The sequence below is a fragment of the Drosophila arizonae genome, chromosome 3 (genome assembly GCF_054131065.1).
Source record: "Drosophila arizonae isolate 15081-1271.41 chromosome 3, UAZ_ARI_1.0, whole genome shotgun sequence".
Taxonomy (NCBI): Eukaryota; Metazoa; Arthropoda; class Insecta; order Diptera; family Drosophilidae; genus Drosophila; species Drosophila arizonae.
Window position 1 is genome coordinate 8,419,592 of NC_142923.1, and position 25,223 is coordinate 8,444,814.

The 25,223-nt window shown below is 36.3% G+C and overlaps 3 protein-coding genes across 7 annotated transcripts; 2 read left to right on the forward strand and 1 right to left on the reverse strand.

Moving 5' to 3' along the window:
- Positions 1-1,535: 1,535 nt before the first annotated feature.
- LOC108611727 (transmembrane inner ear expressed protein) lies at positions 1,536-5,086 on the forward strand. 5 transcript variants are annotated; one of them, XM_089464753.1, is made up of 4 exons: positions 1,536-2,493; positions 2,550-2,805; positions 2,873-3,025; positions 4,141-5,086. In XM_089464753.1, the coding sequence occupies exons 2-4, from the start codon at positions 2,682-2,684 to the stop codon at positions 4,227-4,229; spliced, it is 366 nt and encodes a 121-aa protein (XP_089320879.1). In that variant the 5' UTR covers positions 1,536-2,493; positions 2,550-2,681; the 3' UTR covers positions 4,230-5,086. The 5 variants fall into 5 exon arrangements, 3 of the variants coding, with proteins under 3 accessions (XP_089320879.1, XP_017859996.1, XP_089320881.1); XR_016269265.1 differs by adding an exon at positions 3,883-4,040 and having other exon boundaries at positions 1,543-2,805; positions 4,119-5,086; XR_001915732.2 differs by adding an exon at positions 3,883-4,040 and having other exon boundaries at positions 1,544-2,805.
- A 6-nt stretch (positions 5,087-5,092) lies between these two features.
- On the reverse strand, positions 5,093-9,062 carry Arpc2 (Actin-related protein 2/3 complex, subunit 2). Its single transcript, XM_018004506.2, has 7 exons — positions 8,989-9,062; positions 7,904-7,997; positions 7,720-7,819; positions 7,469-7,655; positions 7,186-7,406; positions 5,270-5,361; positions 5,093-5,206 (listed from the first exon to the last, which is right to left on the reverse strand). The coding sequence occupies exons 1-7, from the start codon at positions 9,060-9,062 to the stop codon at positions 5,093-5,095; spliced, it is 882 nt and encodes a 293-aa protein (XP_017859995.2).
- On the forward strand, positions 8,970-11,419 carry LOC108611725 (uncharacterized). Its single transcript, XM_018004504.2, has 3 exons — positions 8,970-9,795; positions 9,912-10,479; positions 10,536-11,419. Exons 2-3 carry the CDS (start codon positions 9,936-9,938, stop codon positions 11,360-11,362), a joined length of 1,371 nt encoding a protein of 456 aa, XP_017859993.1. The 5' UTR covers positions 8,970-9,795; positions 9,912-9,935; the 3' UTR covers positions 11,363-11,419.
- The last annotated feature ends 13,804 nt before the right edge of the window (positions 11,420-25,223 follow it).

The window sequence follows — 25,223 nt, forward strand, 5'->3', positions numbered from 1 at the left end:
GCTGTGATTTATATTGTTACCGATATCGAGATCTGTGTGCATTTTGTTTAGTTGCAAAATCGCTTCATTCGCCAACAACAATAACAGCAGGACAACAGCAACAACAACCAGCAACAAAAAAACTTTGGCTACATTTGTGCGTAATGTGCGTTGGTGTTAGTAGGTCGTATAACTGGATTCGGCGGCGGCTAAATATAACGGTTGTCGTCGTTTTCGTTACGTTAGTTGTTGTTGTTATGTTTCGGTTACACTCGTTACTCGTTTTCTCTTCTCTCTGCTCTTTTATTTTTTCTTTTTGGTTTTTTTTTTTATATGGCCAATTCACAAAATGTACATTTTTTACACCTTTCACACACACCCACGCATTTTACACTCACACAGTGAAGGCGCGCGCGCGTTGCCTTCGCATCGTCCTTTTTTCTGCTCTTTTTTTTTGCACACACTCCCACACCTATGCGAAATTGCGGAGGTCGGGTGTTGTTGCTGGCTCTAAATATATATATATATATATAAATATATATTTTTTTCTATCAATTTTTATTTTATATATGATTTATTTACACAATTTGGCTGAAAACAGTTTTCTTTGATTTTTCGCTCTGGCTTGGCCCACATGGCAAACGGTAAAACTTTTTCCACTCTCAGTATGTGTGTGTGTAGCCTTTAAGATTTGGTGGTATTGCCTATACATATATGTATACATATATATTGCTCTATTCGAGGCAATAACGTTTTTTTCTTGTTTCGTTTTTCAATAAAACTCCATAGCCCTATTATGTACTCAACACACACACATGCTCACTTACTCACACTCACGCACGCACTCACACGCACAAGCACACACACGCCCGTTACGAATACGTACAATGGAACGACTACCGCAATTGCAGTTTCTACTAATGATATTTTTTCATTCTTTGTTCTTCGGCTTAAACTTTTTATACTGTATTAAATAGTTTTTTTTCTTCTTCCTCTTGTGATTTTATGAATTGTAAGTTACTCTTATATGAATTCTTATTGGCCTGCGACGAGCCCAGCGTGTGTGCCACCGAACGAGAGCCTCAACTGAAACTGAGCAGCGCTGTGGCAAGGATAAGCATATATTTTTGTTGAATGAGTGCCTCAATGAAAGCTGCCATGTGTGTGGCATCGCCTATATATGAATATATGCGTGTGTGTAAGTGTGCGTGCATTGCAACTCGTTCGTTTTTAACGGTAGCACTGCTCTGTGCACAGGCGCACTTTTGGGCGATTCTGGCAGCGTGTTCATTGTGAATACTGTGGCGTTGCCACACTTGATTTTACGTGAGGCAACGTAAAGTCGTGAGTTTAAAGTGTATTACGTTAACGTTATCTATTTACAGTTTTTACATTGAGCTTTCATATTCGTTTTTTTTTTTTTTTTTTAGGTCATTGGGGCAGGGCACAGTGGAGCGAATGTACATAAACAAAATTTACAATTAGAATTCATAAAAAAATAGTTTCGTTACAAAAATTCTATTAATGTATTTTAAAAATTTTATTTATATATTTATTTTTATAGAAATAATATTGCTCTTAGAATTGATTTAATAAATTGATTTAATATATATATATATAAAGGTCATCTATCAATTCAATATGTGTAATTGCAATCACATAATGTTTAACGCCCGCGACAAGCACGCAACGAGCAACAGAATGTGTGAGAGGGAGAGAAAGTAAATGCCACAGTCATTAGGCTGACACCCAGTCGGGCCCCTTCTCCCCCGCTCATGCCCTTCTGCTCCATTGCCGCTTTCATAGCTGGCAAAAAGTCAACAAATTAAATATCTAACAAACTAGTTTGGGGGCGAGTCCTGCTAGCTGCTGGTAGCTCCTAGCTACTAGCTGGTCTTCTGGGTGTGCCCAGCATGTGGCGCCCTCTTGTAACTAACCATATGCATGTTGTCTCCTGTTGGGGTTACGGTCGCTACTTATAAAGTCGCTCTCGCTGTCTCCCTTTGGCTATCTGTTAGCTAGTAGTATGCAAAATTACTTTGTCCTGCTGTGGTGGCACGCGGCTAACGGTATGCTTTAGTTTTAGCAACCACACCCAGTTCTGGTAAGGCGTCCATTGTCCCTACGAAATGGATAACATTGTTTAAGAAATATTTAGCAGTACTATGAAGTATGAATTAGCAGTGCATCTAATGGGGTATATGAACTTGAACTATTTATTGAAATGAGCTGATAATGGTTTTTATAGTATAAAATGAAAATTTATATTCGATTTTATTATTATATACTATTAGTTATTATAGCATTTTAACGTTACATATTCAATATACAGGGTGTACCCAGTTCAATTATTATTTTTCGAAAAATGTTTTTAAAATCGAAAATTCTGTTATACAGCAAAATTCCAGTTATAAGTGGAATATTTCTAGGATATTTAAGAACCTTTCAACTTCTGCTTCCATCAGTTCTGTTTGTTTGTTATTCTACACTGCCAAGCTGCACATTCCGTACAGGGTGGGTCGCGATTAGTCGTAGCCCAAAGGCTCGCTCATTTGTTTGTATACTTTTAGCACCCAGTTTAGTCCAAGAAATATTGAGTGTGGCTAAATGAAATGAACAGTTCGAATTGGCCAGGCCAAGCAGCCAGACGTGAAATTGCTGCTACTCCAGAAATAAGCGAACTAAATAAATAGAAATCGAATATGGACGATGATACGGATATCTTTGATATAGATCCCAAGGAAGCGTGGCTGGAAAAAATTACCATTGGCGGCTTTCGACGATGGCACATCATAGCCGCTGTCCTGGGCATACTAATGAGTATTAGTGAGTGTTTCTCTCTCCACTCTGGCATACATGCAAGTCTGTGCTAAAGTACAGGGTATCTTTGCAGTGATCATGGTCTGTTGCTGCATTCGATTCCGCATACCGCGCACCAAACAGGAAATCGAAGCTGATTATCAACGCAAACAAATTACCAAAAAGTTTCGCGAGAAGCTGCAACAGATTAAAAACTCCGAAATGGATGATATGGATCTGCAGAAAGGTAAGACACTTATAAAGTACATATAAGAATATTTAAATGTACATGGAGTAATATCTAAAAACTCTAAAACAACGATTTCTGTGTATTATTTGCCCCAGTTTCTACTCCATTGTCACCCAAATGCGAATGCCAAGCCCTTTTTCATATACATTTTTTTTTTAAGTTTTTTTTTTTTCTAGTATTCTTTTGTTGTGTTTCGTAGACTTACGCATGTGTGTGTGTGTATGTATGTTATTCGTAAAATATGATAAACGATGCCTTCAGCTTGTCTAAGCCTACAACATAGTGCACGCTAGTTTCAATTATACATACAGCGAAAGCTCTATTAAACGAACAGTTAATAGGTTGATAAAAAAAATACATATCTATATGGCTATATTATATATATATATATATATATATATATATATATGTATGTATGTAAGAAATGTAAAACTAATAATAAAAATAATTATATTTAAATCTGATTCTAAATAGAGCGGGAAGCAAAAAAAAAAAATGGACTAATAATAATAGTTAATACATTGAAAATATAAATATTAAATATATAATATATTTAATTTTAAAGTTTTAAAGCACAAAAAAGTAAAGTTAAAACATTCTTGTAAAGTTCCTAGCTTTATTTTTAGCTTCAGGAGATATTACGTCATACAACATATTTTTCCATAAATATTTAAATAGTATTGAAAAAAAAAATACCTAACGAGGATGGACGATGGATAAATATGTAAATTTTCATGGAAACCATTTTTAACTTGATCCATATAATAATATATATTCATAGAGCTTTCGGTGTCTATTTAACTGAATTGAACTATATAAATAACACTCACTTCTGACACTTTTCTATCACGCAGCACTTGCTTATATCAAATTGGAGCAATATGATGATCCCTAGGCCTCTCTCTCTCTCTGTAAATTTATCATATGCAACATTTCACCAAAAACGCACATGAAATCTATTGGAATACATTTATGATTCAATAATAATTATTATAACAAAGGCACTGCCAATGTAAGTAGCTCTATCTAAGTATTACGCATATGTATTGATAAATATATATATGTACATTTAGATATATATTCATTCTAGATCTGTTCACTCTCTATTGCAGTCTGTGCGCGTATTCAGAGTGACTATCTGAACCTGCAGGCCAGTGTGGAGAGCATGAACGAGAAGCAGAATGTTAAATTTAAGATCTGATTTGTTATACTAAACTGTTATACTTATCTATATATATATATATTTACTACTATAAACAATACATACAACACTAGTCCAGAATTTTAGTTTGTTACTTTTATTGCATTCGGTTTTATCGCTTTTAAGTGAAACAAAATATTTCCATTAGTTTTTTTTTGTTTTGTTTAATTTTAAATTGGATTTATTAAAGTATCAAAGTTTTTATTTTTAGTATTTTTGTTCTTTCTTTTCTCTTTGTTTAATTCTCTACATATACAGGCTAGTGGGGTTGTCTGATTTTGGGCAGCATTACGACAATTGCGACATTAACAGATTGATTTTTGCTTTCCTTTGCGACTTGACTGTTTCACTTAGATTTATTAGGCATTTAGTTATAAAAATGTTTCTGTTTGACAATTGTTTAGTGCTTGATATACATAATGTATGTATGTACGCTAACTTTTGGCGATGACTGTAACAAATTAACTCACACTTGATTCTGTTCCACTTACTGACTCGACAAATACACACAATTTCAATTATTTAACGCATAACTATTATATTGTTATTTTGTTTTATTGTTCATTAACTTGCTCTGGCTTAGGGTTAGCTCTCTTGGAATACTTTCTTTTAATTTCTGTTTACTGTTTGGGTTTATTTTCACCATTTAGTTTTGGAAACATTTGCTTTCATTTGCCAAAATTCTGCTGTTTATCTCAATTCTTTTTGTTTTTTAATACACTTTTTTTTTATTTTTATATTTATATATAAAAACAACTAGTTATACTGAGCGCATCATTCTTTGCGTATGAATGTTCTCCCCCTATAAATAAAGAGTATTATTAATATTGTAATAAAGCATTCTATAAAAACTGTTATATAGCTTACGTTATAGTCTTCTTTTCCGTACTCTTCGATTCGGGCCTTGCACGGTTTAGCACCTTGAGGAAGTCTGAAGTTTTTGCGCGCATGCGGGAATGAATGTACGCCTTTGAACACTGTTATAAAGTGGGAATGTATTAATATATATACTACCGATTATATTCTGATCTGATACGAACCTTAATGTGATAATGCAAATAGTCTCGGAACATGTGTATTAAATTGATAGTATTATCCCGGGTTTCCTTGTTGGTATGTCGAGGGAATAGCACTGCAAAAAATGAACCAAACATATTTTGTTAGTCTAATTACAATAGACTAGGCTTAAGGATGTATAATAGACTTTGTTCAGGTGTGAATAAATCATGTAAGTGACTAAACAAAATGCGTTAAACAGAATGTCATTCGCATAACCATTAAGTCTATTCATCGGAATTTAAAACCATTGTACTCGAACACAAGTCATCTGTTGTAATATGATTAATTAAACAGGATGCCGTTCGTCTTTGGGTTTATTTGGGAGTATTTGAGACACAGATCGAGAGGAAATCCCAGAATATGCCACTTTGACTCCACAGAATATAACAGAATTAGTCAGTTGTACACGAACACAAGTCGTCTGCATTAATATGATTAATTAAACAGGATGCCGTTCGTCTTTGGGTTTATTTGGGAGTATTTGAGACACAGATCGAGAGGAAATCCCTGAATATGCCACTTTGACTCCATAGAATATAACAGATTAGGTCAGGTGTACACGAACACAAGTCATCTGCATTAATATGATTAATTAAACAGGATGCCGTTCGTCTTTGGGTTTATTTGGGAGTATTTGAGACACAGATCGAGAGGAAATCCCAGAATATGCCACTTTGACTCCATAGAATATAACAGATTAGGTCAGGTGTACACGAACACAAGTCATCTGTTGTAATATTATTAATTAAACAGGATGCCGTTCGTCTTTGGGTTTATTTGGGAGTATTTGAGACACAGATCGAGAGGAAATCCCAGAATATGCCACTTTGACTCCACAGAATATAACAGATTAGGTTAGGTGTACACGAACACAAGTCATCTGCATTAATATGATTAATTAAACAGGATGCCGTTCATCTTTGGGTTTATTTGGGAGTATTTGAGACACAGATCGAGAGGAAATCCCAGAATATGCCACTTTGACTCCACAGAATATAACAGAATTGATCAGTTGTACACGAACACAAGTCATCTGCATTAATATGATTAATTAAACAGGATGCCGTTCGTCTTTGGGTTTATTTGGGAGTATTTGAGACACAGATCGAGAGGAAATCCCAGAATATGCCACTTTGACTCCACAGAATATAACAGATTAGGTTAGGTGTACACGAACACAAGTCATCTGCATCAATATGATTAATTAAACAGGATGCCGTTCGTCTTTGGGTTTATTTGGGAGTATTTGAGACACAGATCGAGAGGAAATCCCAGAATATGCCACTTTGACTCCACAGAATATAACAGAATTGGTCAGTTGTACACGAACACAAGTCATCTGCATTAATATGATTAATTAAACAGGATGCCGTTCGTCTTTGCGTTTATTTGGGAGTATTTGAGACACAGATCGAGAGGAAATCCCAGAATATGCCACTTTGACTCCATAGAATATAACAGATTAGGTCAGGTGTACACGAACACAAGTCATCTGTTGTAATATTATTAATTAAACAGGATGCCGTTCGTCTATTAATTAATATAGGAGCATTTGAGACACTGATAGAATATATTTCTAAATATGCCACTTTGACTCCATAGCGTATAGTATAGCACATTAAAATAAAGCAGCTTCCTAAAGAAAATGCCCTTCGTCTATTCATTAACATTGAAGTATTTGAAACAAACTGGGATAAAATCAAAGTATAACAGATTGGAGCTTCTGTACACGAACACAAGTCATCTGTCCTAATATGAATAATTGAACAAGATACCGTTCGTCTATAAATAGATTTTGGAGCATTTGAGACACCAATCGTAAATTATACTCCAAAATATACCACTTTGACTCCATGGGCTGTAGATCAGAACTTCAGCAAGTGGAGGAGTTACGTACCGAATGTAACATATCCAATGTTATCGCCCACCCGGGCATCGCTGTTAGCCAGTTCCAACGGCGGTTCACGATGCGAGAAGAGCACTTGTGGCGCTGTATGCGATGCACGGCGTCCTTCCCTCAATTCCTGCATAAATACCTTGCCAATGATCACATCGTCCTCATCTCTAAAAATGGTGCTGAACACTACGGTGACACGATCAGGCTTTGCCTCCACATAACTATCGATGAAGGTTTGATTAACTAAAATATAGTCTTTAGTTATATTACATGTACTGCTTACAGCGTCTCATCGTTGCGGTAGTTAATGACTGCTCGCTTTTGGGTCTCTTCGCCCTGTTCCTGGAAGTCAAAATATTTCTCGAACACAGAGGCGAAACAATTGCGTTTTAGCAGTCCAATTCTCTTTGCAATCTGCTCCCAGTCCGAGGGTATATCCTCAAGATTAATAAGTACAGAAACATTATAGCCTAAAAGCAAATTCAAAACACTTAACTTCGATTCCCATTATTGTACCTCAATAATTTTTCGTACCTTTTTCTGTCTCAGTTAACAGACTTCCGTATTCTCGCTTCAGTAACTCATCGGCTCCATGTTCCTGCAGCTGTTTGTAGAACTTAAGCGAGATGCTTATCTATTCAATTTGTAAAATATGTTTTTGTTATTCAATAGTTAGCAATAAACAGTACTAAATTTAAAAAAAATATATAGGACTCACCCGCACTTTTGTTTTATCACCATTTACATTGGAAATATGATATAAAACACTGTCGAAATCTGCTATTAATATATCTATCGATTCTGGTTTGAGTCTGCAATGAAAAATTTAACAAAATTGTAATATTAATATATTAATAAACCATTCCCTTCATTCCATATCTTATCAAAAGCATGCCTAGCTGATAATATACAAAATAGAAATATTGTCTGATTAATGAAAGTTCTTAAATCGGACCTTAATAGTTTGAGTTTGTGTTTGGGTTTATCTGAGAGTATTTCCGACACAGGAAACACCAATATGGCTCCAAGGAGTATAACCGATTTAGGGTATTGTACACGAACACAAGTCATCTGCATTAATATGATTAATTAAACAGGATGCCGTTCGTCTTTGGGTTTATTTGGGAGTATTTGAGACACAGATCGAGAGCAAATCCCAGAATATGCCACTTTGACTCCTCATAATTTAACAGAATTGGTCAGTTGTAAACGAACACAAGTCATCTGTTTTAATATAAAGGATTAAACAGGATGCCGTTCGTCTTTGGGTTAATTTTGGAGCATTTGAGACACAGATTAGAATAATCCAAAATATGCCACTTTGACTCCACCGAGTATAGCATTGAGTGTATTGTATTGCTTTGGCAGTCGGTACCCTTTCGGAGACTGCGGCGATGACTCAAGTGCATTTGTTATTTGAGCTCGTGTGCATGTGTGAGAGAGAAAGAGAGGTGTTTAACATACATATAACAGGGGGGATTATGCATTATGATGCGATAAACAAGCTAAAATAACTCAATAAATACTGTGTGCTTGGCTCCGGGTGATGGGAGCATAGTCACTTACTCATACACTTACACATACGCTCAGACGCACACTGATTAGAGTGCATGAGTGTACGTCAAGTTTGAACTACACCCGATTTTTAAGGCTCTCCAATGCGTGTGTGTGCGTGTAAAATATGCTGATAATCGGAACGAGTTGATAACACAGGCATAAGGCAAGAAAATAGATAAAAATAAAATAGAAAATGGGGGCACTTTTACAGTTAGAGCGAACGAAACATAGGAATAGAGGACTCACCCAGCCAGTGCATTGCGGTATTTAACCAGGAGCGTTTCCTCGATGATGCGATTATTGATTTCCAGCAATATCATCTTGATTTAATGTGTGTGTTTGTTTTCTTTTTCAATATTAAATTTAACTGTGCTTAATTAGCGAATAACCAAAAAGCGATGACAAATTTATGACGTTGCTTTTGCCGCTCCGGCTGCGAATGCGGCGCTCTTTAGTGCGGTAACTGTTTCTTTGCTGCCGCTGCTGCCGCCTCTGCCGTTGTCGCAGTCGTTGCTGCGAACACGTTCGTTGGTGTTGGTGTGAGAGACACTGTTACTTATTATGGGGGAGATTGCTGGACTGGCTGCTCCAACTCACCAACACACAGGCATTCGTACATGCACACATATGAAGAAAAAACAACATATATACATACACACAAGCCTTGGTATATTTATATGAGTATAAATGTGTGTGTGTGTTTGTATATGAGCGTGTAGCGTATTTAATGAATCAACAACAAAAAATGGGCGCAGCGTTTGCTGTCGGCTTTTTTTGGCTGATCTCTGGGCGCACACACACTTGCAAATTCCAACACACACACAATCACGCTTGCTGCCTCAGCAATTTTCTTTTACAATGTTTACACTTCAGTTACGGTGTGTGTGTGTCCTTATTCTTTTGCTCTACAATTTATTGTCTGCTGCAGCTATAATTTTCACTAATTGCAATTATTCATTTACTGTAAAAGTAGCAGAAATGTGCATTACGCGTATCCATGTGGCCAGTACTTGGCACTTGTGTGTGACCAGCTAAAACGAATGGCTTAGCGATGTAAGTATCGAAGTTATGTGTTCGATATGTGTACATATATCGATAGGGGCACGCAGCCCTGGCATAGGCAGAGTCGTAAACAGTAAATAAATAAAGTCAGTTTCTTGTTATTTTAGTATCTGGCTAAGAAACACAAATAAATGGATGACGTTGAGTTGATTAAATTAATAGAAAAGTATCCAATACTTTATGATAAGGACAGTGCGCGTAGTGCCAAGAATGCAGCCAACAAGGACGCAGCGTGGAAAACCATTTCCTTAAAACTGGGAGCCAGCGAGCGAGCCTGCATTACCCGTTGGAAAAGTATTCGAGATCGCTTCGGCAAGGAGTTTCGTCGGTTCCAGGAGAATCCCGACAGTCCCACCTATTGGGATATGTTTCCACGTCTGCTCTTCCTGAAAGATCACTACAAACATGGTTTGGTTAAGCATGAAAATTTGGATGCAATGAAATTCGAGCCGCGGCATCGAAAGCCGCGACGAACGCGATTGGATGATCAGGAGAAGAAGCAGCGGGAGGAGGATTACGTGGAAAATGCAGAGGATATTGAGCTATGCCAGCAGCTTATTGAGCTGGTCAAACTTCATCCCGTGCTCTATGATAGACATAAAATAAGAATCTCCAAGAATTTATCAGCGAAAAATGATGCCTGGAGAGCAATTTCTGAGAGCCTAAGCGTTTCGGGTAAGCTGGAGAGTATTTGGCGAACCTACTTTATTACTATAAATATTCATATTTAGAGGAACTGTGCTATAATCGTTGGAAAAAGCTGCGCGATCGCTTTGCACGCGAATATCGCAATCATCAGATCAATCAATCGGCACCGATTACCTGGAGATACTTTAATGATTTGCTCTTTCTGGGTCGGCACTTTCGCAAGGGTGTGCCGCTGATCATCGAGAATATCAAGAAACGGGGCAGACCACCAAAAGTCGCTCAAGGACAAGAACAAACGAAGAGGGTGACGAATCTCATTTGGGGCGCAGACTATCCTTATAGCACAGACAATGACCAGGATGAGGAGGAACTAGAGGAGGATGAGGAGCTACAGTATGAGCATCAACAGGATTTCGAGGTGCTGAACGAGACGGACCATAAAGCGCATATGGAATTTGTACTCGACGAGCATGATTTGTTGAAGCAAACAGAACTAGAACCGGAGCAGCAGCAGTTACATCAGCAGCAGCTAGTAGGAGAGCAGCAGGAGACAACTGTAGAGACAAGTTTAACAGATGCATCAGTCTCTGATCCCTCAGCCTCCTGCAGAGAGGAGGATCCAGCCTTACCCACAGCTGAAAAGCTAATGGGGACAGTTATCTCAAATATGGAGACCGTGCTACAACAGTCGAAGGATTGCCTCCAAGCTCTGCAACAGGCAGTTAATAATACGCCCGCCCAGACATCAAAGAGCCTGCTAAGCAAGGTCCAAATGCTGCTGGATGGGCTGAATGTGGAGCAACGAAGGCAGGCGGAACGCAAAATTGTGCATTTTCTGTGTGAATGTCAGATAAAAACGCTTGATGGCCAAGAGATTGAGGATGTAGCTCCCTGTCACATATTCAATTGATAAATTATTGCATTTAAGAATTGTAAATTAAATAAAGTTTATTATATTTTTAGCGTATATACATATCACATCTGTATTTATTAAATGATCTATCAAATTCAAAACAAATTCAATTATCGGTAGCAAAGCGCGCTAAGTTATCGTTCACATGCATTTCGCATTCCGCTAATAGCGCTAGATGGCGCTGTAGTTTGAATAGCGAGTTAAAAATAATATTAATTAAATTAATTTGCATTACTTTGAATATTTAAATAAAATATAGCATACAAAATTACTTGAATAACAGTTTGAACAGATCAATATCGATAAGCGAGTGCGCACAACTATTGCTATCCGCAAACTTGCTAGATGGCGCTGGAGTGCATATTTGAATGGTACGTTACGCACAAATGCTAAAGCCAAAAAAAAAAAAAACAACAAAAATGAACGCCTACGCTTGGCATCATTTATTGCAATTAATAACGCACACACATGTTGGAGCAACACCAATGGCAACAATTATAAACAAATTGTTGGCATATCATGCATTCGAGTTTTGTGTTGTATTATTATTATAATTTTTTTCTCGTGTAAATTCGTGGTTTAACATTCGGTTTAAATAGTTGCCATGCTCGATTCACACGGTGCAGTCCGCTTGGCCGTTTTTGTTGCTGTACGTCAAAGAGCCGCCAAAATATAACGAATTATTAAAATAATAAACTTTGGCGCACAAAGCACTTTTTAAGTGTCTGTTTAAAGGCAGTGTGTGTTCATCAAGTAGTATGTTCGTGTGTGTTTGTGCGCCTTTTGTTTTAGCGCGTCATAAACTAATTTTATACAAATAAACGACGTCGACGTCGGCAACGTTTGAAGTTATGCGGATTTGTATCGCGGGATTTGCTATGGTATGCTCGCAACGGTGAATCCTAGTACATATGTATGTATCTACATCTGCATATAAGAACATATATACATATGTATGTACATATGTGTGTGTCCGCGCACAATGTTGTGACACCTGCAGGTCTCATGGATAATGTGCTCGTATGTGGTTTACGGTAAATATCATAAGGCGCATTGCCATTAGCGCAGTCAACTTTGACGCCGACGGCGCTTTAATAGTTACATAGGAACACACATACAGACATAGAAAGAGGGAGAGAGAGAGAGAGTAGCAGAGTAGCGTTCGGTGAGTAGCAGAACAGTTATTTATTAGCATGCATGTCGCTTAAAGCTCTCCACACAACTGAAAATGCTCTTCACATTTAAAGTTCACATAACCTTTGGCATGTAGGCGTGCGTGGAGTGTGTGTGAGTGTGACAGATGAATCATTTGTTGCCTGTCAGTGGGCATATTATTGGAGTCTACCATTGTCATCAATCACAGCCCGATTTAGCTTTGCTCTCTTTCGCACTTTGGCACTTTCACCGAGCGAAGCAAATGTGTCAACCCTAACCTAGCACACACACACAGTGCCTACAATCTATTTACGTCTGTCTGCAGTGGGACTTGCAATTGTCTATGCGCGAAATTTTGTATAATTGCCAATTGCCACGGATTTACTCAATTGCCGCAGTGGCGACTGCGTCGGAGACGACCAAAATAAATAAAAAAAAGAGTCGAAAATTAATTATGCGGCAATGTGTGCCAAATTAATTGTACATACGTATGTATGTATGCATGTAATTACATGTATGTAACATTGTACACATATTTATATAATATACTGTGTGTATACACATAACAATACTTTCAAATAGTACAAAACTCTCGTCTTGCCTGCAAATTGCTATGCTCTCTCTGTTGTTTTCCATACATAAGTACATATGTGTGTGTGTGTATGTGTAAGCCCCCGTACTGTTTTTGGCATATGTATGCACGGCTTGCATTTCAATAAATACTTTTATGTGTATGCGTAGGAAGCAAAGCATTAAAACCATTGGAATTTTGAATAAGCTTGGAAAGAGGTTCAAAAAGAGTTTTAGTTTTTGATAAATGTCACGAATGATATACATATACAATCATTACAATGCTATCTGTCTGTGACATATCGAATGACTCGTGTGATATTATATTATTATAATGTACACTATATAAAAAAAATATAATAATTAATACATATATAAAAAGGTTATATTTTACACTCACTCCTAATGTCGGCAAGTGATATCGCCAAAAACACCAAGTGATAAGAAGTTATAGTTAATAACATTTTATGTTGAATAATATTGATCGCTTTCTATAAGTTCCGAATATATCACATAGATATCGTGTTGAAAGTTTATATAAAATTGATAGCACCGACTATTGTAGAGCTTATATATTATTTATTTTAGTTGTTTGTTTAGTAAGTTGCCCCGACTATCTTTAATTCAGCAGAGATGTTTGATAGCATTATTTTCTAGTTTTTTTTTAGCTGTTCTCACATAGCATCCATTGAAAACTCTTTCATACCACGCCCGCACGCCCAAATCATGTTTTAAGTTTCGAGGCAACATCACGTGTCACGTCACGTATGGAATGCTGCCACTTACGGGCTACAGGCTACAGACTACGTAGTACGGAGTACGGGGTACGGGCTATGGACTATGTGTGCCCCTCGCACACCCATCAACCGACCAACGAACCAGCCATTGTGTAGGCTCTGAGCCACTGCAGCAACATTTTGTTTTATAGCCAAATGCCAGTTGGTTGCAAACGCTTCGCCACGTTTGAGGGCATGCTCTGCATTTTGCATGACCGCAAAAGAAGAAGAAAAAAAAATAGGTTGAAAACAATTTGCAATAAAATTGCAAGCAGCGGCTACGGCTCAACCTCAACCTCAACTTCAACCTCAGCCGAATGACCCAAGCCCCATAAACAAAGAGCTGCGATGCGAGACGTATCTGCAGCATTGTCCAGCCATTGAGTGGCTGCTGCTACTCCTGCTGCTCTTTCTGCTGCTGCAGTTGCTGATGCGAGCTTTGAACTTTGGCGCCATTTTGCTGACCGTTCAGTCAAGCGAATAAATTTTCGCTTTGTTACTTACAAAAGGCAGACGGACGAACGGACGGCCGGACGGACTGCAGGTGGCGGTGGCTGCAAAAGTTCGACTGAAACTTGCTAGCTGTGCTGGCTGGCAGCAATGACCTACAAAGCGTTTACAATTTACGACTTTTATAGCGCAATGAATGAAGACAAACGATACGCAAAAGATGAAAGAAAGCGAAAGATAGAGAGAGCGAGAGAGAGGGAGATCGACTGCTAGAGAGGGAGAGTGAAAGCTGGCCCATATCCTGGCTGCCAGACGTCTGGCGTCCAACATTAATGCCGCCTTGTGCCAAGCTGTTTAATTGCACTTGCGTGCAACTTACTGGAAGTGCACTTACGTCAATTAACTCAAAAGGCGGAGAGCGAGAGAAAGGGAGGGAGAGTGAGATAGAGAAAGGATAGCGAGACGGAGAGAGAGATACAAGGCCTTTGGCATACTGTGCGTATGCGTAATGTGTCAAGCTGGCTCGTTGCTAATCATCGCCAGCATCATCAGCCGTGCGACGCGTCAACATCTGACAAGGGGCCGAGGCATTCACACGGCTTCCACACACAACAATACAAACTCACATACGGGCGTATTTAATGAGAGAGCATGAAGCTAAAAATAAATATAAATAAAGCTAACATTTTGCGAGGGTCTATTAAAGTGTTTGACAGAATTTTAAATATCAAATAAATATCGGATAAAAATAAGAAAATATATAAATTGAGTAATTGTTTAAACAAGTTTATGTTTCACAGCTTACCTGCTCAGTTGCCAGTTGGCAATACTTAAGTCTCACCTGCCTTACACTTACATTTAACTTGCTGATAAACTGGCTGATAAAGTGCTGAAAAGTGTGTTTACTGAGCAAAGCAAATGGGCCTTATAAACATATTCAATAGCTTAGCGCATAAACGACCCTCTCAAGTACACACACACACACACACACACACACACACACACACACACACACACACCTACACACTCACAGTCACACATACATATGGTAGAACTGTTAGCCATTTGGGGTAGCTGCTCTATATAGCATTTATATATGCCTGTACGAGTTTTACGATTCGCAATTACTTTGCTATTTTGGCAATATATTCTGCTCTCTTTCTTTCTCTCTGTTTTTTTCTTCTTTTTTTTTTTTCTATTTATACTACTGTTTATATTGGTGTGAAATGTAGATGTAAACGGGTATATAGGTTTTTAGTTGTCTAATTGAGGGGGATCCAGTATTTTGGGTAAGAGAATCAATCAATTCTATTCCATATATTAAATTATTATATATTTTAAATATGTGTATATGTTTTAATATTTGTATTTATGTTGGGCGTATTTAAATTCTCAGAAATCCATTTGCATAACACTCTATATGATTAATTTTATTGGAGAACTAAACAGGAGGTGTAGCTAAGTAATTTTTACAATTTGGTAAGGGTATGCAATAGAACCTATACGCTTTTTCAATATGTGATCCGGTATACAGGACCTTGGAGGGAATACACTGCACTCATGTTCATAATTATCGATCAGACTTTTCTCAATAAAGTCAAATACAGGTGTATTGCTAAATCGTAAACACCCGTTCTGCAATGATCCTATTTGTTTTTCTGATGTTGTTGTTGTTGTCGTCGTCGACGCGGCGTCTGCTTTTGTGTCTGCATTTGCGTCTGCTCCACACACTGCCCCTTTGGCCTTGCCCCCTGCCTCAGCCCCTGCCCCAAACCCATCCGCGTAGGTCTGATTCAGCTAGCAGCGGAAAGTCAGCAGTGTAGAAGGCATTTATGGAGGCCTTTATCTGGTGGCAATCGTTCTATTCGAGAAGTATTCAAGCAGCCAGCCAGGCAGCCAAGCAAGCACACCGAGTTTATTGGCTCTGTCAGCTGGCATAGATCATGATTAGTTATTGTTCCATCGCCCATTACTCATACGCATCATGGCACTTTAGGAAGGCGTGAACCAAACAGACAGCAAATTAGCGCTACAGAGCACATTTGGATTTTTATTGATACGCCAATTTAATTACATTTTTCAGCCGGAGTTAAGCACTCGAACAAAAATTATAAATTCCATTAGTAGCGTGAAGAAAAATGCATGAAATCTGATTAACATTCATAAATAATTTGTTAGCCATTTGCTTTTGCAGGCACTTGAAATGTTTTTTATGTACATATATATACTTTTTAAATATATTTTATATTGATGTCTGCTTGTGTACATATATACATTTCGTGCTCATTATGTGTATTTTGCTTTTTTTTTATTCCTGAATTTGATGGCAAATGGACAGTTGGCCATTAAATGGAGCAAGTCCTTTCCCTTCACGTACGCAGTGCTTTTTATACCCTGTTGCAATTAGGCGAGCACAAGTGGGTATATTAAAATTAATAAAGATTAATCTATATACAAATATTTTGATATATTTTGAAACGAATTTAAATGTCTACTATTAAAAAAATGTGGTAGAAATTCCTTAAATAATAATTATATGGACAAGAGTTCAAACAATTTTGACTTATTTTTTAGTTTATTTTATTAAGTTAATTAATTATTTTATTTATTATTTGTTATGTGCTTTTAATGAATTTTAAATATTCCAATACATTTTTATTTGATTATTTTCAATGAATTTTAAATACCGTACAATAATAAAACATTCACTCATATAATTCATACTTTATGTAACATACTTACATACATACAATAAAATCACACAGCACTTTTCAAGGGTATATTCCTACTATTCATATTCCTCGAGCTAAAATCAGCATTTGAGCTATTATATATAAATATAATTCTTTTAGTTTTTTTTTCTTTTTTTTTTTTTTGCTGCTCGTTTCTAGTTTTGAGTTCCGCAAATGGGCGTCGTGTTTCAGTGGTTGGCTTGATTTACATTTGTTTCATTAGTGTTAATTTTGTTCGACATGCTGCCCATTTGGCTGATCGAAAACATTTGGTTTCGATTTGCGCATAATTAACTTTTCGCATTGGTCACTCTGTGTGTGTGTGTGTGTGTGTATTTATGATTCATTTTAAATAATTATTTTTTTTTGCCAACTAACATTGATTAGAAATGCATATGGATTTATACAAATTTGGTGCATTTAAATAAATTATAGTAAAATTCTGTTTGAATTTTTGCTGTAAACCGATTTTGTGGCCGTTTCGGTTATACAAAGTTCATTTGTATTCCATTGTGGCTGGTCTGTTCAATAAGCGCATTAAACATGGGTCAGCCAACCCACAAAATAATATGCTAGCCGAAACAATTGAGGGTAAATTAAAGGAATGAGAGCACCAAATATATATAAAGCAGATGAATAATGTCTTTGTTCATGGTCAAAGTTTATAAGAGGTCAGCTTATGGTTTTTGTGCCTGCAATTTTATTATGCAAAAAAGCTGCTTTATTAAAATGAAGCTTAAACATGAAATGATTTTAAGGAATTTACAACATTTTTTTAAGCACTAGCTGTTTATATATTTTAAAAATTTAAATTGCAATTTATTAACGTCTGAATGATTATTTATAATTGTATTTATTTTATTTAACTGCTCTTAGTTTTTATAATATATATTTAAAGCTTCAGTTAGACGATTTACTAATGGAGAAAAAGTAGGAAGGAAGGAGTGAGAGAAACGGAAAAAATGAGGATGCGAGAGAGAGAAAGAGAGAGAGAGAGGGCGAGCTAAAAAGAGTGAGAGAGAAGAAACTTTAGTAAAACCATTTTAATTGATGAATTCAAGAAATGATTTTCTCTGAAATCCAAGTCTTATGTGTATACCTAAAATGAAAAGCTTAAGCCTATTTACAGTAATTCAAATGCTGATATTCAAGGATCGTATACTCATTTACCAGTTTTCATTTTTAACTGTTCTCTAGGCTCAATTTATATATTTTCCGGCTGCAGCCCTTGGTCAGAAGAAGTTATATTATCCTATAACAACTCTAAAGTTTTTCATCATAAATTAAATTTGATATTTAAAGGAGCTGATAAAGCTTTATGTATTCACAATTTGTTTTTTCATTTTCCATTTTTCTTTTTTATTTCATATCAAATGTGTCGCTTTAAGTATTTATTTAAAGTGCTTCACATAAAAATAAATATTTGAGAACGAAAAAAAAAATAATAAAATCGATGTTTCCTTTTGGTACATTTGTCCTTGCCACTGCCTTTTATTTGTATCCTTAGCCCATACATAAAATGAAAACGGCAAATATAGCCTAAATAAATATGTAAAATGTTGCGCACGATAAACGCCAAGAAGCAGCAGCGCGACGGCAGCAAATTAGTGTACCGTACACAAATACATAAATATACACACACACAAATATATATATAAATATGGCATTATATACAGCAATGGTTCTTTTTTTTCCCGCAAAAGTTGGCAACAAATTTGCGCGCCTGTTTCTCAAGTGGCCTTTCTCCCCTCAAATCAACAGCTATATCTACTATGCGCCTCTCTTTGCGCTTCTCACACTGTGCACTCAGCAACAACAAAAAATTCTCAAGTGCGGCTCGCACTCGACAATATTTTGGCGTTGGGCGTTCATTGAAAATTTTCATGCCATAATTTTCAGCTGAGTTTGTAATTTTTGGCTCAATATATTTCCTATATTCAAATGTATACACTCTGTGTGTGTCTGGGTGTGTGTGTTTGTGTGTGCTTTAGCGCCCGCTGCAAAATAAAATATTCAATAATAATCTTTGCCTTGACCAAGCGGCATATGCCAAATGCCGCAGCGGTAAAAACTTTTTGGTTCTGGTTCACTTTTCCTGCTTAGATTTATAACGCTTGAGCTGAGCTACAATTTGGTTTGGGCCGTAGTGTCAAGGGAGCTCTAAATCAGGGCTGATATCCAAAGAATGTGCCAGCATGCGGATGCTTGCGAAGCAGTGGAGTGTTAAACAAAGGTAGACAAATGTCAGACGCTTTGTATAAATAAAGGAGAAAAGTTAAATAGAATATATTTATATAGAATTATGCTTATGTGAATGAACTTGTATTTGAATGACTCTTTAGGAAGTAAGACAATTGTTGAATTTTTGGGAACCACAAATTTGTCTAGAACTGGATCGTTTCCCTCTTGTTTAAACTGAAGAAACATTGAAAAGGTATAAACATATAATGGAATTTCTGTAAAGATACGATTCATGAATAAATAAATCATTTTTGAAAAAATAACACAATATGCGCATTACTGTTTGGGAGTAGTAAAGCTCATGTGTAGAATATCTATTCATCGACTGATTACTGTACCAAGAGCTGCTGCAACTTTTATAATAATAATAAATACAAATTTTTCTGTATATTTTATTGATTGTCGAAAAAATCAAAGCTATAAATATTTATTAACATAATTATGAAAAAAGTCCCAATTGAAAATACTTCCTGATTTCAATTTGGAACCACGCAAAGAAAAATCTATTTGACCTAAGCAAACGGCCAATTGCCTTTTAATATTTCTGTTTACAAGAGCTGAATAAATTGTGCTCTAGCTGCTTTGCCACGGCTAAGTTGGCACGTTTTCTAATGATCACGATGATGATGATGTTCACGAAAATGATGAGGCAAGTAAAAATTATATTTATGATAGCTATTCGCATAATAATGAGTAATTTCGATTTAATCTGCTGATTTGTGGTAATCATTTCGTTTGGTTTGGCTGCGTGCGTCAAGTAATAGAATTTTAGAATAAGTTATATGTATTTTAGCAGACAACGCGTCGTATACGCAATTTGCAAGTAATTAACGTATGCCTGCGAAATAACTGCAAAATAATGACTACACTGTATAATTTGTTGCTGCACATTTAGTTTGCAATTTGGCTGCCAACAAATTGAAGCCAAAAATCGAAAACCAAAAGCAACAAGAAGAAAATAAGTAAGAGTAATCTAGTCGAGACTGCTCGACTACGAAATCCTCTATATCCTCAGAGGAATTGATAACTGAATATATGCCTAGCTTTTCTTGCAAGTCTCTATCTCTTAAAGGTTTTGAGATCTCAGATCTATCAGCTCGTCTCCCTCATCAAGAATATATTCTTCATGAGGTCTGTCACGCCTCTTTCTGCCTATTACATACATTTTAGCGCAACCATTATACCCATTTCCCATTTTCAATGGGTGCAGGGTATACAGAAAAAGACGCAAAGAAAATCTGTGAGAAAATTCAAAGCATTCGTCGCCGTGTCAATTGCGTCATGCTGCAATTTGGCTGGGGTGGAAACTGTGCCAAGTTTTCAAACATAAATAAAAGTTATATAAAAATCAAGCATTATACAGGCAAACATAAGTCAAACACACATACACATACACATATATGTAGCTAAATTCATCAGCTGCTGCAATTAATGCCAAATCCCCGAAATGTAATTTTACAAATCGAGTTTAAAAATAAGCATTTAATTTAATTTCAAATGAAAAGCAAAATGTACTTGCTGCGCAGCAAGGGGTATTAGCTACTGAGCGACGAAATAGGGGGCAATGGGGGCGGGACGGGGCGTATACTTAATGTTGAATGTGCTCTCAAGCATTTGGCAGTAATTGCTCGAAAGAAAAATGTCATAATTAGCGCACTGCCAAAGTCAAGCACGATAAAAATAAACAAACAAACAAAAAAGAAAAGAAGAAAATAAAAGCAAAATAAAAAAGGACTGAAAAAAAAAACATTTGATAACAAAAGACATTTGAAATTTAGGGACTTTTAAATGCTAGCAAAAAAAAAAAAAAAAATTTGCCGGCAGCCTAAATAGAATATGATGTGATTAAGGGACCCAAAAACCTTTTATTTTATTAATTATTATTATTTATTTTATTAAATATCTTTTATTGATATTTTGTGTTTCTGTAATAATAATTTTTTGTATATATTTGTCTTTTAAATTTAGCGTTGGAAACAGATTTTATTTGTACTTAAATTGAGTTTAATAATAATTTTAATAAAATACGATTTTTAACAATAGTTAGTCGAGTATATAAATTAATTCTATTAAACCATTTAAAAATTGTTTTGTTGTTATTATTAATTTTGTTTGGCTTCTTCGCTGGCAAAATTTTTTTAATCGATTTCGAACTTGTTTGAGCTGAAAGTTAAAAGTTTTTTGCTCAGCTTAGTTACAACAGATTTATAACAATATCTGAAAGTTAGTTAGTTGAAGCACTTCAACTGCTGCGGATGCCCCACTTTGTTAGAGTAGAGAAAAACACTTACGGGACAAAGTTTTCAATTGTCGCACAGTTTTAGCTGCTGTCTCGACTGTCTCTGGTGTCCACTTTGATGACGGACCTCCACTGGCTGTGCTCTCAGCCAGAAGCCCCTCCTGCTGTGTGTGTTAATTACCTACGCAAGTCACAGTGCAGCCCAGCGGAAATGCATCAACGAGGACAACGACAACAAAGACAACAACAAAAACAACACAAACAACAACAACAACATTAAAAACATTTTCACTTTGTTTTTATTATTAATAATTATATCGCATGCGAAGCGGGAAACATAGACAAAGCAAGAGATAGCCAGTTGCGATACATAGAGGAACACAAAGATAGGGAGAGGGACAGGGGTGTGCATCACATTTACATGACTGCCCCTAACCGCCGGATGCATGTGTGCGTGTGTCGGGTGTGGGGTGTCGGGTGTGTGTGTGTGTGTCTGTGGGACAGCCGACAGACGATGATGTTGACGTAAATCGAATCTGCCAACTGGCTCGGCCGGTTTGTTGCTCCTCTGACTTGTGGTATCATAATTTCATTTTGTTGCTCATCTTGTCGCTGTTGTTGCTGTAATGGCTGTTTGTCAACAGGAAGACGCAGACGCTTTGACCAACCATATGTAAATATATATATTTGTATGCACATGTATGCCTGCATTAATATTGTGCAAGCTCGTTGAATTTAATAAGCCTTCAGGTGCAGCTGCAAATGAGGCATGCATTATTTGTGCTGCACATAAAATAAAAAATAATATAAGTATATACATCTATAAAAATAAAATGAAAATAGAGCAACATTTGTTGGCTAACAGTTGCTAGATTTGTCCTTCTGCATTTGGTTATGCAAATGTGCCCTTGAAAATATATTTTTGTTAGCCAAGCAACAAACGAAAAACAAAATATGAGGATTTTTCTTGGAAGCGCCAAAAATTCTTAAAAAAAAAGAAATTATAAAATTAAAATATACATTTAAAATAAATAAAAACAAGTAACAAAAAGTTGGGTAGATATTTTTTATTTTTGCAACCAAAAAAGCTATTAAAAAATAAAATAAATTATTATCAACAAACAATTTTTTTTTTAAATATGCTTAGTAAAATTGTTAAAAATATATTTCTCTGCGCTTATAAACAATTAGAAATATGCTTTAAAAATAGCTTTATGTGCTAAAGGATAAAAAAAAAAAAACAAAACAATAGTATATAAGATAAATTTTAAAGTTACACATAAAAATATTTTGATTAGTCGGAGAAGAATTTGAAAACAAAAAAATTCTGTAAACATTTATTCTCGTATGTTAATTATAAATGTATTCTTTATGTGCATTTTATGCGGGTAACTAAATCAAACGGAGCTCTTCACATATTTTACTTAAGCTCTAAACTCTTAAAACATTTCTTAAATTTATTTCCTAATTGCTTCTTAAGGCTTTTTAATTTGTTTGGGCCAACTTTGATAATAGGGTCAGCTTGTCTTCATTCAATTACAGTTTACTTTCATTTTAGTTATTTCTTTTTTTTTTTTTTTTTTGGGATACTTTTCAGTAAATTTCGCTTTAATTACGCTGCTTTATGCCCGGCTCAAGTTTGAGTTTTTGTTTGTGGACCCAATTAAATTCAATTTCTGGAAATAGGAGATGAAGAAGAAGAAAAAAAAAAAACATAATTGCGAGGCCTACATACATAATATGTTTCTAAGAAAGGTTTTGCCTTTTTCTAACTCAATTTTGTCTTTTTATTGTATCTGTGGGATAGTTATAAGCTCTCGTCTGGTATCCGTCGTTTTCCCATCAATTTGGCACTCAATCAAAACTTACCATATTTGGCATTAAATTGAAACAGAAGATGAAAAGAAATGCAAGAACTTGAACATTTAAAATCAAATATTATATATCAGCAGCTGTTCTTTATGTAGCTCTTTTGCCCTTGCTGTCTGCTTTATGTGTCCCTCATCAAAGTTATTTTTCTGGGTTTTTCCCTTCGTGGCGCATAAATCTTGAGAAATTCAAAAATTGGAGGCGAGCTTAAAGTATAAGTCGAGAGCTCAACTCTAACCCAGTGTACGATTGCCTTCAGGCTATAAATGAAAAACTCAAGAGGGACAGCATGGAGAGTGATTGACCAGGGGATATCCTGTTTGCAAATGAAAACTTAAAAGAGGAGAAACACTGTTTTCTGAATTCCATTTGTTATAATTATTATTATTATTTTTTTTTTTTTGTAGATGAAAGAAAGAATTATTTTTATAGTAATATTTTCAAAGCTAGTTCTTTTAGTTTTTCAGTTTTTAGTTTTACATTCGTTTCTTGATTTCCCAAGATGATTAGATTATATCTAATTACATAACTAGCTAATTTGAATATTTATTTTGAAACGTCTTAATAGAATAAAAGAATCTTTCGAAGGAGTTTTAAAATTTTGCATTCTTATATCAATATTTTTTCTAGAGTATACGAAAGCCATTTAAGAATTGCTCGTTTTTCCACTATTAGAACTGCTTTGATTGTGTTTTTATCCTTCTTCAATATTTCTATTTCCTAACTGCTCTCACTTTAATAATTGAATTTCCTCTGTCACCCTCATTCAAATATACAGTTGCAGCCCACCCGCGTTAACCTAGTTTATGTTTGCAGGGTATAGCCAAATTGAGCCAACTCAAACTAGGTATTATCCCTAAGCCCTCGCCGTTTTTGTTTGCCTATGTCACAGGCTGCTGGCCCCGCCCACCGTCTGCCCAAGCGAGCAGACGTCTTCGGTCTCAATGTTTTGATTTGGACAACCTTATCGACCAACAGTTTGTGCGAGTCCCTGCTTTTTTTTTTTATTTTATTTTTTTTCTGTTTTCTGTTTTGGTCTCTAACATTTTGCTGGCATTGCCTCGACATTTTTCGTTAGATGTTGTTCGTTTTGATGGGGTTACACCATTAGTGACGATGGAGGGGGTAGGGGTACGACAGCGAGAGGGGCCCATTGGCTGTGGTAGTCGCTCGTTGGAGCTTTACCGCACAAATGCCAACTGCCTGGCTTTGGGTTACTGAGGTTTTAACAATGTGACAAGTCGGGCACTAACACACACGCACACAAGTACACATACAGCTAACAGCACATACATACATACACTAGGTACAGTTACAATTTCGTATTGTTTTTCTCTTTTGCAAAAAAAAAATGTGTATCAAATATTTGGAAACCAAAATTTCCGTTTTTCTTTTTTGTAAGGCGCGCGTTGAATAAAAAGAAAATAAATAAAAATACTCACACACACACAGAGATAGCTGTGCATGTGTGTTGTATTAATAAGTATAAATAAATACAAACGTAAAAGAGGCGACAACAACAACAACAGCAATAACAATCGCGACAAACTTGTGCAAAACTTTGTCCGTATTCTTTCTTGGCTTTCTCTGTCTATCTCTTCCTCATCCCCTCTCTCGCTCTTTTGCGTACGACACCCCTTTTCCTACAATCGCCCCCTTTCGCTCGCCGATTTCTACGCCTGTTCGTCTGCCTAGGCCATTGCCGTTGCTGCTGCTGCTTCCTCTTCTTCTCCTTCTTTTTCTTCTTCTTCAGCGCCTTTTATTGTTTTTCGTGCTCAATGCTCGACGCTCGATGCTCGAGACGCCCACAATCGTTCACCTTTTTT